We start from the raw sequence: 14,721 nt of genomic DNA on the forward strand, positions 1-14,721 counted from the left end.
AGTTATTGCAACAATTAGCAGTATGTGCCTTTATTGTTCTATCTCCATTTGTTATCATGTTATTTGGTGTCTTCCATGTGGGTCTGTAGTGATGTGACCCCCATACAGGCTTTGTGCAGCTCTGGGAGCTTCTGTGCGTTTATTGGGGGAGAGTTGGAGCTGCTGGCTGCTTTCAGCAGCTTTTGTGCTTCAGTTTTGTTTTGGGGTTTTTTTTTTTTAGGCTAAAGGTCCTTGTGTTGAAATTTAATTTGACTGGAAGGTTTTTTATTAGAAATCCTCAATCTAAATGCACAAAAAACTATCAGTAAAAGGATGATTGCTTTGTCTGAATTATGTTTAAAACTGGTGACTCTAGGACTCTGAAAGGCAAATTAAAAACAAGTGAAAGAAATTCTTCATGGTTATGCTGTTCATAATCTAAAGAGGTGTGCTGAGATGCTGCTTCAGAAATAAAATTTCTTCAGGGGAGGTGTCAAGACCGTGCAAGGTGACCACGAGAAAGCAGCCATCCCTGCTCCCTGCAGGACTGAGGGCTCCGTGCAGCAGGGTGGTTCTGCTGGCTGGGATCACCCGAGCCAGGCAGTCCTCTGTCTACGAATGATAAAAGCAGGAGACTCCCTTGTATTCTAACCTTTCCCTTTTTATTTTCATATTCCCATCAGGCACCTCCACAGAGAACGACTGTGCTTTTGAACCAGACTACGCTATTCCGCCACTCCCAGTGACCGAAGGTATGCAGCACATTCGGATTATGGAGGGCATGTCCCGCTCCCTTCCATCCTCCCCCTTACTCACACATCAGTCTATCAGTGTTCGGCTCCAACCTGTGAAGAAGTTAACTGGTAAGAACTTTAAATAAAGTTCAATGGGGCTTTTAAGGTCCGTTGGTGCAAAAATCTGTAAGAAAACGCTTTGAGCAAGCTTCTGTGTACAAGTCATCGTTTGTTTATTATAGCAGCTACTTTAGTCAAAACCAGGAACGGATTGGATTTCATGCTGACAGAGAAATCTTTCTATTCTGAAAATGATCTCTCTGTTTTACAAATATTCTCTAGTTTTCTGAGATATTTCTAGCAGAGTGTATTTCAGTTCCACTTGGCATTGTGGTTTATGCACAGTGAAGTGTTACAATAATTTTAAAGAACTTTATGCTAAAATTTCGAATGCTGAGAGAATACATCAGAAAAATTATAAGCTTATACAGCAAAGTGATTTTTTTCGTAGTTCATGCATATTTTTAAACTGTTTTGTTTATCTGATCTGCCGGGATTGTGGTTTGAACACCTAGAGATTTTAAAGCAGTTGGATTTTCGAAGCACTTGGCGTCTAACATCCATTTAAAAGCCTGTCATGGTGTTTCTACTGGTAACAGTTTTGAGAAACCTGCTTCTTGCCTGAAGTCTGACATCCCTCTGTGCCCATCTTTAAAAACGATCAGCCAGTGTACTGTGTTTGTACTGAGAGAAACCTCCAAAAACCATTTTTATCCAATATAATCTGACCTATGCTTACAAAAACGAGCTCTGATACACTTTGTACCTTTTGTTTTCCCTGCCCTCTGGTGAAAGGAGAGATTGAAAAGGGCAGGAGGAGGAGATTCCTGACTCCTGACAGAGTCCCTTTGCAGGATCTCATGGTGGTCTGAGCCCGTTCGGTAGCAGTGAAGCTCAAGAGGTGCAAGAGAATTAGGCAGAAGAAGATATATAAAAGGACATGAAAATAGTTTAAAAGAAAAGTTTCAGTGTCTTGCTCAGCCGTCCTCAAGATGAGTTTTCCATCACTAAGAACTTCTAAAGCATGGCTGGCGTCCTGCCTTAAAATGTGAAGGCCTAAACCAACGTTTTAAGCAGAGAATGGCTGTGTAGTTCAGAGGCCAGTTCTTCAGGAGGGACGATGATGTGACACTTCGAGGATTTGTGAGGTTTTGTAGGTTTGGGGGTTTTTTTTGAAACACTTTCCTTTTTAAGAATATGCTTCAGTTTGCCATCCTGAGTCAGGGCTGTGCAGCTGGATGTTCAGAGCTCCTGTTTGTCCTTCGGCATTTCCTCCTCTGTTGCAGAACAGCTAAGAACACAACGTATTGTGCTTTACCAGAGTAGCTGCTAAAACAAGCTAGATTTTTAGAAGTTTGGGGTTTTTTCCTCCTGTCATGCCACATAGTAATAGGTAGGTGTGGCATCCACAACCTTCCTGCCATGAAAAGCATAGGTTGTGAAAAATGACAAAAATATATTAAAGTTATTTTTTCTTCTCACAGTATGTCTGTACTTGTTTAATTTATTGTGTAATGTATAGCTACTTTGTTCCTTCTTTTCCTGAATTTTCTCCTATGACTCTCACATTCATCCAGTTTCCTTTTGGTTTTTAGAGTTACTTGCAGGGGTTTTCTTCTTTGTTTTGTGTGGCTTCCCTTGTAGAGGCAGGTAATACTAGCTAGTTCCATAGACCTTTTTTTTTTTTCAGTTAGGAAAGAATGAAAAGCATTATATTTTACAAATAGTTTAGGCCTTTGTAGTGTCTTTATCTTGTTCGTTACCCTTCTGTCCCCTTCTTTTGGCTATAATCCTTTGTGTTTATATGCTCTCCTGTTGTAGCTCTGAGTAACATTATATTCATGTATCTACTTGAACAGTTCATTACTCTTCTCTGAAATACTTGCAGAGGGTTTGAGCTTGTAACCCATGGAAAGAGCAATTTTTCTTATACCCCTGCAGCTCCATTTCTCTAACAACCCCCACCCTGCTCAGCAAGCTGCCTTGGTGTAGGTCTGCTGGACTTCTGTCTTGTCAACAGAACGTAACCTCCTCCCACTTCTCAAAATCACATCAATTCATCCTAGCAGATTGAGCTCCATGTATTTGTAATTATCTTTTTCCAGGTGGAAACAGATCAGACTCCATTTAGCTCTTAACTCAGAAAGCTTTTGTTGGATTTGGCAGGGCTGCTGTTTGGAGTGTCCCGCTAGTTCCTCAAAAGATCAGAGACTGGAGTTCCAGCAGTGGCTTTTGCAGGTAGTAGTTCAAAGAAAGGAATGGTGGTTCATACAGACTTCAGGGGTTTGGGCAGCTCACTGAAACATGTGCCCAAACCCCAGTGAGGTGGTCTTGTAGAGCCATGCTGTAGACGTTCAGCTGGTGAAAACGCATATTCCTCTGTCAGTCTGGTTTGGACACTATGTGCGATGGAATCTAGACCTGAACAAGATGTGTACAAAACAGGATGATGTCAATAAAATGCTGATAACTGTTATTACACAAAAGCAAGAGAAGAAAAGTTTAGGCTCCTGGTTTTGTTCAGAGGTCCATTTTGGGGCCACACACAAAAATCTAATGGAAATTGATTGGGAAGTTGACTATGTCTGTCTTCTACTTGCATCCTTTTCCATCTGCTTTACATGTCCTGTTCCAGGCAGACCCACTCTGGTATAGCATGAAAACACGTGCTCGTGTTTTGCATGTACGTGTCTTGATGGCTCCAGTGGAGCTCCCGATGCACTTAGAATTCAAAGGGTGTTTCAGTGCGCTGGTGGATTAGCCTGATTTTTTAAATTATTAGTTTAATTTACTGTTGATACTGTAAAAGGAAGGTGTTTATTTTACATCCTCATGCAGTCATTATAGGAATTTGTTTGCTTTCATTAAGGGAACGTATAAAGGAACTGGGAAAGTAATGATTTCCGCTCTTTGTTATTCATAGTATTTATCACGTTTCTTCAACTATTCCTTATGGTCTGTCTCTTATATTTACTACTAATCTGAGATATTTAAAAAGCAAAAAAATCCCTCAGCAGCAGAAAGAGACAGCTGACCATTTACTATATTGGCAAATAAAAAGTTGATTGGTTTGGGGGTTTTTTTGGCTGGGGGACATGGCTGGCAGTTTGTAAAGACCCTCCTTGTTTTTATTCATCAGTAAAACAGCATGATCTGTAAAATAAAGAAAATTTGGAGTTAATATTAGATTTGTGAAGACAAGTTCACAGCCTTGTGCTATTTTTTGATGTGTTTCTCCCCAGTTTTGCCCAATACCCCTTTCTGATTTTACAGAAGTCTTGTAAGTGCCATCGTAGTATACGCAAAATCTGGTAGAATTGATAAGCAACTTGGTTCAAAAATCTTCATGTGACTGTGGGAGCTTTCAGATAAAAATAAGCAGCCAGCAGTTTGACAGTAAAAGCATGGAGACATTTCACAGAGTCTCACTGGCTGTGATGGTTTCCTCTTCTGCTTTGTCTTGTTCTGCTGTCCAGTTGTTAATCCTACACAATAACAGCAGTGATTCCTTTTGGAAAAGGGATGAGGGTGATTCTGGGAAACTGAAGTATTACAAAGAGAGGCTTTTGTCCGTCTGACAGTTGCCACATGGATTTTTCAAAGCGACCTTTAGAGCATAGAAAATTGTTGAGAAATTATCCAATTGTAGGGGCTTTTTCATGCTGTTTGCTTCTTACATACATTTGTGTGTGACTAACCCATTCATGTCATAATTTCCATATCTGCCGTGTGGTTGGGTAGTGCAGTAGTACTATCTGTTACATAAAAAACTATGTTGTCTCATTTTAGTTTCTTTTTACTAAAGATTTAATTCCTCAGACCATTTGCAACAAAATGTGACTGTACCAACTTCTGCATTTATGCTTTCTGAAATTCTTCAGAGATGAAAATTTAAATACAAAAGACTTTTGGGGATTTTCACAAGATGATTTGCTCATGTTCGACGGCTGAAGTATCTTGGGTCGTTCCAGATCTGCGTGCATCCGTTCCAGTGTGGCAGAGTAGGTTTGTCAGCTCTGACGGGGAGGGAAAAGCAGTTACTGAGGTGGCCCCTCTTCATGGGCATCAAGGGGTGTCACATTAATTTGGGGTTTAACTTAGCCCTTAAAGGAAAAGAAGCCTGTATGGTGCAGAGAAATTTGGTCAGTAGAAACTGCAGTGCTATCTACCTATTTATTTATTCATCTATTTATAATATGATCTTTTAAAGTTCTTAACCTGGCTGATTCGTAAGCAAGTCAGCTTTTCATCCACAGAAAAACTAAAATGTCCACTTTTGGTAGAAAGCCATAGGAACACGTTACACAGTGTGTTAAGCTTCTTTCCAGAGGAACTGAGGTCACTTGCTAACATGTTGATATCTGGGTTTTCTGTGTGTGGAGACTTGGCTGGATTCAGAGGTTGATAAATATTCAGTATGGTTGCACTCTGCTGAATAGTCTGGTGATTAAGAAAAACTAAGGTCATTGTGGCTCCAAAGGGTGAAGTAATAGTAAGCATAAGTAATCAGCTCTCCCTCTCCTGCCTGTATAACCCATTGTTTAGCAGTGGCTAAGAACATATTTTAGATCAGTGTGTTCAACCTCAGTTTCTGCTGTTTAATTTTTTTTAATAACAACTGTGGCCTTATTAGCAAGTGTAGTGTGAAAAATACATGATAAAAAGAAAAACAAAAAAAACCCCAAAAACCCAAACCAAAACAAAAAAAACCAAAAAAAACCCCAAAAAAGAAACAAAAAAACCCACAAACAAACAAACAAAAAAAACCAAAAAGAAAGAAAAAAACCTCCTACCAGCCCAGGATTAAGTATGTAGAAGACACCATTTTGATTTCTGTCTGGAATAAAATTAGCACTTAAAAGTTACCGTGCTTACTGCACAAAGAGAGCAACCATTTTCAAAACCATTGGGTTAAATATTCTGCTAAACATCAAAAGTGTATCGCTGATGGCTCAAAGCTGTGGCTGCAATGAAAATAATGCAGTTGCATTGTATACCTCCATTCAGAAAAGCATTCACTTTTCAGGAGGGTGCTTATAGAGATGAATGTATCTAAGTGCTTTCCTGAATCGATGCCAAAAATAGTAACCCAGCGTTGTATTAGGTTAATATATGAGATATTGGGCTGAAAGACTCAGCTACGATGCTTTCTTCTGTTACTGTGGAACCCACTGTGTGCAAAGGGTTTGCACAAAGCCCCGTGCCTCACCTAACTCCTCCTTAAGAAAGATTTTTAATTTACATTCTGTAAATTTATATGCGCAGGGATAATTTTATTCATCGCTGTACTTGGCTATTTCTGTTTTTTCTATTGAGTGACAGATTGCAAGCGTTAGGATTCTTTTAGGAAAAGCATGTGTGTGTGAGTGTCCGTGCACAGAGGGAGGAGGGGAGAATATTATCAAGAAATTTAGGAAATAAATCATGTTTTTCTAAAAGTGGCCTAGATGTTTAGGTTTGGATTCTCAAAGGCCTCGTTCCTCCTGTATCCAGCGTGAATTAGATGCTTCAGCATCTTTGAAGACATGGGCCTGAGGACTTGGTTTTGTTGCAAATCCCCTGCGTTGAGAACATTGCTCCCTTGCGCTTTGGGAACGTGGGAGCTTTCCCTGAGAAGAGACTTCATAGAAATGAGTCGGAACGTTCCTAGGTGTGTTCAGGCAATTAATAGCATCCTCTTTCCTAAAGAAAACATGTACTCTTTCACTAGGTCCTTCAAAGGTGGCAAGAGCAGAGCTAAACAGGCTGGAGACTTGCTCTTCCCTGTGATACCAGTGAGGACCCACCATTGTGGTTCTCAGCTCCCTGCAGATCCAGCCGGGCTGGGGACACCCACGGGCAATGTCCCCTGTGCCACCATCACCCATGCCGTTTGTAGTGCCAGGGTCTTCGCATCACCCCATCCCTCTGCATCCTCCTTTGTATCTCTTGGGAATCGCCATAAGGATTGTAATTTCTTCCTTGTCTGTATCTTCGGCAAATGGTTAAATATTCTTGATGTTAATTGTAATTGTGGGACTAAACAAGCCGAGCTCTCTCTACTTGAAAACTTTAATTGTTTCTTGTTTAATGGTGACAAACCCAGATTAATAATTGCAGCCCTCTGGGACTACTTATTCTCTCAAAACTAATGCGCTAACTCAGCTGGGTGTGAACATGAGAGATGATGAGGCAGCTGCTTTAGGGGTGTGTGTGGTGGGGAGAAGTTGGCCGTGCTGGTGCAAGTTTGTTCAAATAAAATATGGTAATCAATGGAAAGGATTTCTAAAAGTTTAAATTTCTGTTGCTGAGCAGAGACTTCAGAACTACAGTGTTGTGTCGGCTTTTGGAGAAATAGTTGCAGTTCCTTGATCATGGTGTATTGTCTATTTGAGCACATGCAATAAGTGAAAAGCATCTAATGATAATTGTGTAAAATTATGTGGTTTTCCCCCTCTGTGTTACAGCATGGAATATAAACTGTGGTCTTGTTTATAGCTTGCTATGGCAACTGTATGTATGAGTTGGCTTTCACTGCACTGCTTTATCTGGAGATGCTTTGGGGGCACCGCCAGCCTTCGTTGCACAACAGCGACTGGTTTATGAGTTAATTTGGGGATATTTTCCTGTCTCTAGGAGGAGTGGCTGGGTCTGGTCGGTGGCACTGCCGCTCAGGCAGTCAGCCACCTGATGGTGCTGCAGTTTGGTTCATCTCAGCCTTGCTCCCGTAAAGACGGAGCTTCTTACCTGCACGAAGCTGCGTGTCAGTGGGGCTCGTTGGTACCCTCGTTTTTCACAGGTGTTAGCATGGGCCATTGTTAGCACCCTGGCATTTTCTTTATGGAATAATTTCAATTATTTCAACGCCAGTTATTTGAAAATACTGCAAAATCATGTTGTTTGGTGGTGGTTTGGTACAGTGCTCCCAATGCAAACGTGTCTTGGATTGATGCGACTGTGCATGTGATGATTTGTGCTTCGGTCTGAACAATGAAACCTGTATCCAACCGAGAAGGGGATGCTGCAGCTTTAAAGCATCCAAGGGCTTACAGCCTTTTAGTATAAATTGTTCCCAGAATCCATGTCACAACTCCTTATATGGTGCTGCTTTTTTTCTCTTAGTTGCCTTGACAACAGCAGCACTGCACCATTCATCAGCTCTGGTCCTGGGCTGCATTGCTAGCCCTTCGGCTTACTCCGAAATGTTCAGGAGAGCATCAGTGAATCATTCAGTCTGGTATCCTGCGCCATTATTTACCTATTCTTTCAGCAGTTGGCTCTAACAAAAGAGCAAATTAAACTGCGCCATAGAAAGAAACTGTAAAAATACTTCATTTCCCCCCCAAGGGAGGCGTATAGTCTACATTTGCTGCAGCATTCTGGAAGGAAAGGCTCTTTAATGCTGAGAGACTTAACGAAGAGAGAAGGCTCTGTGTCTGTAAGCTTTTCTGGGATCATCTTGGAGCCTGCTCCCCGGGGCCAGAGAAGATGCAGAAGTGATGTTTGTTAGGGGCAGGAGGCACCGCAGGGAGATGGTGGTTGTGCTTTTGGGAACCGAGCTTGACATCAGCAGCGGGAGGTGTCACCTGTAACATCATCCTGACGTGGGGAGCAGCAATATGGAGCTAGCGCTAGGGAGAGGTGTGGACCAGAGGAGCATCTGTACCCAAGTGCTGCTCTCAGGGCATCGGTACCCATGAATTACCAGGCGTGCTGACTTCCCGCTGCAAGACTGCACGCTCTCAGGTGATGGGGAGAGAAAACAAAGCCTTGTGAGTATTCAGACTGTTTGTCTTGCATGGACTTTGATTTAAATTGTGTTAGGCGTTCCTCAGCCTCCTTTAACTCCGCAGAAAAGCAGTGTAGGATAAGGGATTCTGATGCTCCTAGTTTACAAGGAAGCCATTATTAGTGGTTTTAAGTGTCGGTAAGGATTATGCTGTTTGGGTTATTTTTCTTTTAGTTGCTGTTGCAATACTTTTACATAATCTGAGTTTGTCACCTGCTTGCTAGGATGTGCAGGATTTCACATACAAAATATAAAATGTGTGTGCACTGAAAAATTTCCACTTCTCAGCACTGCTAAAATAGAACTACAGAGGAGTGAGTTGAAAAAATACTACAGATATCAAGAGTGTTTTGCTTTCAGAATATTAGAACAATGGGATTGAGATAAGGTTTTCCTTTTGTATGGCAAAATGACCACAAATTAGATTTGAGTGGATTATAAAACCCCGGTGTGCTGAGGGAGAGAGATTTGCTTCTCACTAAAAGAGTGAGATTTTTAAATTAAATGCTACTAGAAGAAATATAAATATATAAGCAATCATTTTCAAGGTATAATTTGAGGAAAAGCTATTCAACTGCTTCGTGCTCATGTAGCCTCTAAATTCTGAGGGGCGTTGTGTTTAAAATTGTTGGTGTCAGGACAGACTTTTGCCCTTTTTAGGTATTTCTATATCATCCTGTTTGCAGTGTGCTTACATCTCTCTTTATTGCTTTCTTTAACTGTCATCCTGTCAGCATGACATTGATCTGAAATTCATGTTTTTCAATGTAGGAGTGGAGGTTGGATTGGAGGCCCACTCTTGCATTTCTGAACTGCACAGTAATGACAAGGACCGAGTTATCTGTAAAGTGCCGTTAGATTCAGGGGGGTGTCGAGATGCGTAATGTATTTTTTCTGGGCGTAATTAATTTTCCAATTAATTTTCCCTGATGCATTGCAATCTGTGGTTATCCAGAGGTTTAACAAGTAGAAAACTTGTATTTTGTCAGAATTATTGAGTCATCTCTTCTTAAAAAATGACGTAAAACACACACACACGCAACATTTCACTGTGGTTTTGTCACCTGCGGTTTTAGTCCTGTCTTGCACTCTAGTGTGGCAAAGCCTAATGTCTCCAGCAATGAAACCTGCTGGAGCAGGATCCTCTTTTCACTTACAAAGATGTATGCTGAATATCTTTTTTTCTCCCTGTTGTGTCAATTCTTACTATTCATTTTTGGGATGCTTCATCCATTATTTTTGGACTTGTGATTTGTTTTGACAGGCGTAGACTTAAATGGAAACCAACTGGGCTTGCAGAAATAAAACAGGTGGATGAATGTGTCTCTGTGCATACCCACATATGTACATTTAGCTTCATTAAACAAACATGACTCTTTATATGAAACTGATAAATTTCCCACTTAAGTTTTTTGGGGCTCCAAAACTGTCCCTGAAATTTATACCAATAAATAATGTGTCTATTTGTAACTTTTCTAATTAAACCAAATCCTGTGTTAAGGGCTTTTCTTCTGTTGGAGACCTGTCAAACTGGTGACGTTTCTGCATTAATTTCAGGATAGTTTGGATGTAACTTCTATGTTTTAAATGGAGGGAAGGAAAAAATTGGTATATTTATTGGCTTTTGAAAGTCACTAAGGAGTTTTAGCATGGATTTTCCCGAATGCTGCTTACAAGACAAACCCTATTCTGCCTTGTTTTGACACACAGCTGCCTTCTGTATTGAAAGAATAGAAATCATAATAGAGATATGCAGAAAATCCCACACGCTTTCCCTTGATGTTTGTGGGTGAGATTGCCTGCCTGCCTACCAGGCCTACAGAACCTTTATAATTTGCTCTTCCCCAGAATTTTTTTTGCATCGAGGCTGTTGAACTGCTCAGACTTGCAGAGGCTGGGGTAAACATGTCATCACACCTCTATAGCTGGGAAAAGGTGATAATAGCCTTTCATTTCAGATATTTGTAGAGATGCTTAAACAAAGGGAGAACCCCAAAGGTTTATGTTTAGTGCAGATAAAATTAAAAAGGCAAGCAAAATAGCCCTGAACCTCCATGGCTTTTCAGAAGCTCAGAGCTAAAAGTCTGTCCTTATTTCACACTGGTGCTGCACAAAATGGAGCATCTGTCACGATTACACTTCTGGTGTGTGAGAATTTTAATTTTTAGACATAGCTAAGAGGTTTCTATAGCAAGAGAGGGTGGTGTAGGAAGCCTCCTGTGGAGTTAAATCAGGCCACTGCTCTTCCCTATGCTACATCTTTCCTCCTCCTGCTCCTGGAGCACACCCTCAAAGATGTTCTGTGCCTTGATCGAGCTTCTCCTTGTGAGCAGAGGGGCCTTCATGGGATACTCTCTTCTGGAATAAGCCCTTATCTCCAACTGGGCTACTTGTTTTCTAAGAAAACCCTTCATCTCCAACTGCTTGTTATGTAAGTAGGAGAGGATTAGGAAACAACAAGACAACCTGTTTTGGAAACGCTTCTTCCTGTGTCCTGCATGATCCCACTGGGTTACTGGGTTGGATTTACTTGTCTGAAGACTGACCACTACTTTTGCAAAAGTTAGTTTCTGATGCGATCTATACCTGGTTGCTTCTGATTGTCTAGGAAGCTTTGGCCAGGCTCATCAAGAGTTGCGGTATTTCCGCTAAGTTCGGAGTGATGCCACTTATTAAAAGTTCCTGCAGCGTGTGTACAGCGTTGCTGAGCTGCATGCTGGGTTTTCATCACAAAACAGAGAGAAAGTTGAGAATTGAGACTGATCATTGGCCTTGGACCGTTGCTCTGGCACATGCCATCTCCTTCCTTGCTCTGTGGTGACTTCCCTTGAGTTGGTGCTGTGTAATTCCATCCCTGGATATATTGCTGATATAACCTGAGTTGTATCAAAGATATCTTTGGCCCAACATTGAAGCAGTATTCCTTTGTACCTGCATGCCTTCTGTTGCCAGAAACCTTTACCAGTGGTTCTTGAGCCTCAAAATACGCAATGGTATAATCCCTTCCTCTTCCATGCACTTCATTAAGAAATAACTTATTGTTTATTACTAAGATATGATTCTTGATTTATTTCCAAGTACATATTGTGTGTATACATTTCTGAACAAGCCGTTTTCTTAACTCCAGCATCAGCTTTTTTAATAATTTAAACAATGGCCCTCTAAGCACCCGGTTTGTTGAACAGCTACAGCTGAGAGGCATGAGATTTTTATACTCCATGTGGAGATGGGCTTTTTTTCTGTCAACGAAGAAGCAGCATCCTACAGCTAAATGAAATGAGAAAACAAATTAACCCAAACTGGTTTGAAATGGTACTTTGGCTGAAGGAAAAAACAAAAAATCCTCACTTCCAATATTTACTTGGTTCAGTACCTTTGTATTTATTAAACCAGGTATTTAGGGCCCTGACATGTGCCATGGTGTAACCGAATGCCTCCTGGCTCACAGGACCCACAGGTCTGGTCCATGTCTGTCACGGTCCGAACTTGGTTGGGGCTTGTGATGGTGGCCCAAGCGCTGCCTCCCTCGGGACTCTGTCCCTGCAGACACGGAGACTTCGGGTTAGTTGTGGGTGGCAACTTGGCTGAAGATTGCAGTAGAAATGCCTGGTTTCACGAGTGATTTTGAAAGGGTTCCTGTCGGCTTGTTTGAAGGAGCTCTGTGTTTAACAGCGGTTGAGCCTGCTGCCTCACCAGGTGCTACTTTAGGTCTTGAGAGTTGAGTGCTCTTCAGGATTTTTTAAACACATAATGACAATTTCTTGATCCTCTCCTTCCATCCCCCCAGTTAGAAAAGATGCTTTTGAAATTGTCTTCCCAAATCAACCTGCTTGTATAGGCAGGAGACATGGCAGTGGGAGATGAAAATTTTCTAAAATATTAGAACATTTCTAAAAGCTTTTTGTTTTTCTTGTGTTTTGCCCAAGAGAAATCGAGTGATGTGGATCCATACCTGTTGCTGGTACTGCTCTGGAAAATCGACAGATTCTTGCTGCCCACTTAATCCGAGGGCAGGTTGCATAAGGGGATGAGAATGAATAACTCCACGTTGTCTTCTAGTAAAGGAATCACTGCTACAGAAGAACATATGGGCTTAGTTTTATCTTGTACCATGTTTGTTAAAAGCTTATATTTGGACAGAAGGCATTTATGCATGTATAAATACATTGTTGTGCTGAAACGTTCTTTCTGATTGCCAAATCCCACCACTGCTATGCAATAACCACCTAAACACTGCACATTTGATTTGTTTATACATGCAAGATTAAATTTCTGCATTCATGTTTGCATCAAAATAGTGCTTAGTATATAGAATTGTGTTAGAGTTTGATCTCAGAAATAAGTGGTTTTGCACTATAAATATTTCATTGCTTGATAATCATGCAGTTATAACTTAGCTTCATGTCACATTTGTTCTAAAGCTGTAGTGCTCTTTGTTTTACAATGTCAGATACCATAAAATTTAAGCAGAGGAAATGTACTGGTCAGCTGTTGTAAATCTGGATTGGCAGGTACTAATTTAAACCTAACATTGTTCTCTCCCAGTGTTTTAAAATTTTACCTCTTAAGAAAACAAAGACTTGTTTATGTACCTTTGTTTTCGGCAGGATATGTTTGAGTGTCACGTTAGTTCACGCAGAGGTGAAAGATGTGGACTGCTGCTTGTCCTCGTACATTCTTCTGGTTTTGCTTGTTTTATTCTTTTACGGTGTTTCTGTGATTTTTCTCTATAAATATTCAAATCAGTATGCAAAAAATCTGTCTGTTTACCCAGTTTCTTTAGGAAGCAAGACTTACTCTTTTCTTTCTATTCAGTGGTAGAAGCTTTCAGATTGATGTCTATTTAGCGAAGTTGGTTTAAGTTCTTTGTGGTTTTTTTCCCTATTAGAATGTCCAATTTTCTATTTATTAAGTATATGACTGCAGAGAATTATTTCTAAGTGAATTTAAACAGCCCCTTAAAGTTTAGCTTTTGTCAAAGATTTGCATCTTCATTTCATGAAAAAGAAAAGATTAAGCACTTTGCTTTCTGCAATTCTTCCTAGGGCATGCTTTGAAATTTCTAGAAACGGTTTGAACAGGAGAATAAGCTTGTCCAGCACTTGGCTCATGAGAGCACAAGTAATATGAATTATGTAAATCTACAGGAGCTATCCCAGAAAGACAGTAAATCCAACCTGTTGCCAAGCTGAGCTTCTACTATAACCATATATTTATGAACAAGCCAGTTACTTTTTAAAAAGGACTAAATGCAAAGAAAAGTTAACTTCAACAAAACCAACTGTCCCAACCCTGCCTCTAAATAAATTATGATGAGCACTGTAATTCTGCAGTTCTAACTCTGAAGTTACTGTTATTGGCAGTTACTGCTGATGGTCACGGTTGAGAGCTGGGGCAGCTTTCGCACTGTGATACCTAACTTGAGGACTTTCCAGCAAGGAATCCAAAAACCACTGGGGAGTTGCTGTAGATGTGCACCAGGACTTTGCACCAGCTCCTGTTGATGTGGAGAAGGTGGGTGCTGCGGGCGCTACAGGCCAAGGCAGTGAGTGAGCTTGTGGGACTTGGGCTTTTTCCTGCTGTCTCAGCAGCGCTTTTGGAGCTTTCGTGTTGAATTTCTGTCTCTTTTTGTCTTTTCTGATTCTGCAAAGTGTCCGATCTGTTTAGAGGGTTTGAAAGAGGGCTGTAAAGGCAGCTTGTCTGGCTTGCTTCTCCTGATCTGCTTTAGAGCCCTCAAAATGGGCAGCAGGAGGGTGAGCAGAAGAGGAGAGATGGTGTGATAGGGGCCGGCTGGAAGATGAAGGCATCAGCGCTGCGAGGAGATGGGGCAGCGATCAGATACTGTGAAAGCTGGACAGGGAGAAAGTGTAGATGGAAAAAATGAAGCCTCACTTCAGAGCGGGAGAAAGAACTCTCAATATGACAGATAAAGCGAAAAAGGGAAGATAAGGGCGCTGAAGATGCAGAGAAGAACGGAGGTGTGAGCTGGGATAAGGCAGCGCTTCTGAGGCAGGTTACAAACCAAGTGTTTGTTCTGGGAGTTGCCTTTGTGGAAAACAGCATGCTCAGGAGCTTACAGAGGAGCAAGTATATCTTTGATCCTTTCATTGTAACTCCCTACTTCAAAATTTCTGTGATGGGTAGGAAAATTGCTCAGCAGAGGAAGGAGGAGCAGCAGCT

General features: G+C 41.1%; 1 protein-coding gene across 11 annotated transcripts in view; it reads left to right on the top strand.

The window, feature by feature from the left end:
• The window catches only part of TANC2 (tetratricopeptide repeat, ankyrin repeat and coiled-coil containing 2), a 291,017-nt gene that overhangs the window by 132,321 nt on the left and 143,975 nt on the right, over window positions 1–14,721 (top strand). For 9 of the 11 annotated variants that reach the window (XM_074849345.1, XM_074849347.1, XM_074849348.1 and 6 more), the window contains one exon: window positions 663–842. In XM_074849345.1, the coding sequence (XP_074705446.1) occupies window positions 663–842 (180 nt within the window). The remainder of the gene's footprint in view (window positions 1–662; window positions 843–14,721) is intronic. The other 2 variants (XM_074849351.1, XM_074849355.1) reach the window with 1 other exon arrangement.

The sequence above is a fragment of the Strix aluco genome, chromosome 24, assembly GCF_031877795.1.
Source record: "Strix aluco isolate bStrAlu1 chromosome 24, bStrAlu1.hap1, whole genome shotgun sequence".
NCBI lineage: Eukaryota > Metazoa > Chordata > Aves > Strigiformes > Strigidae > Strix > Strix aluco.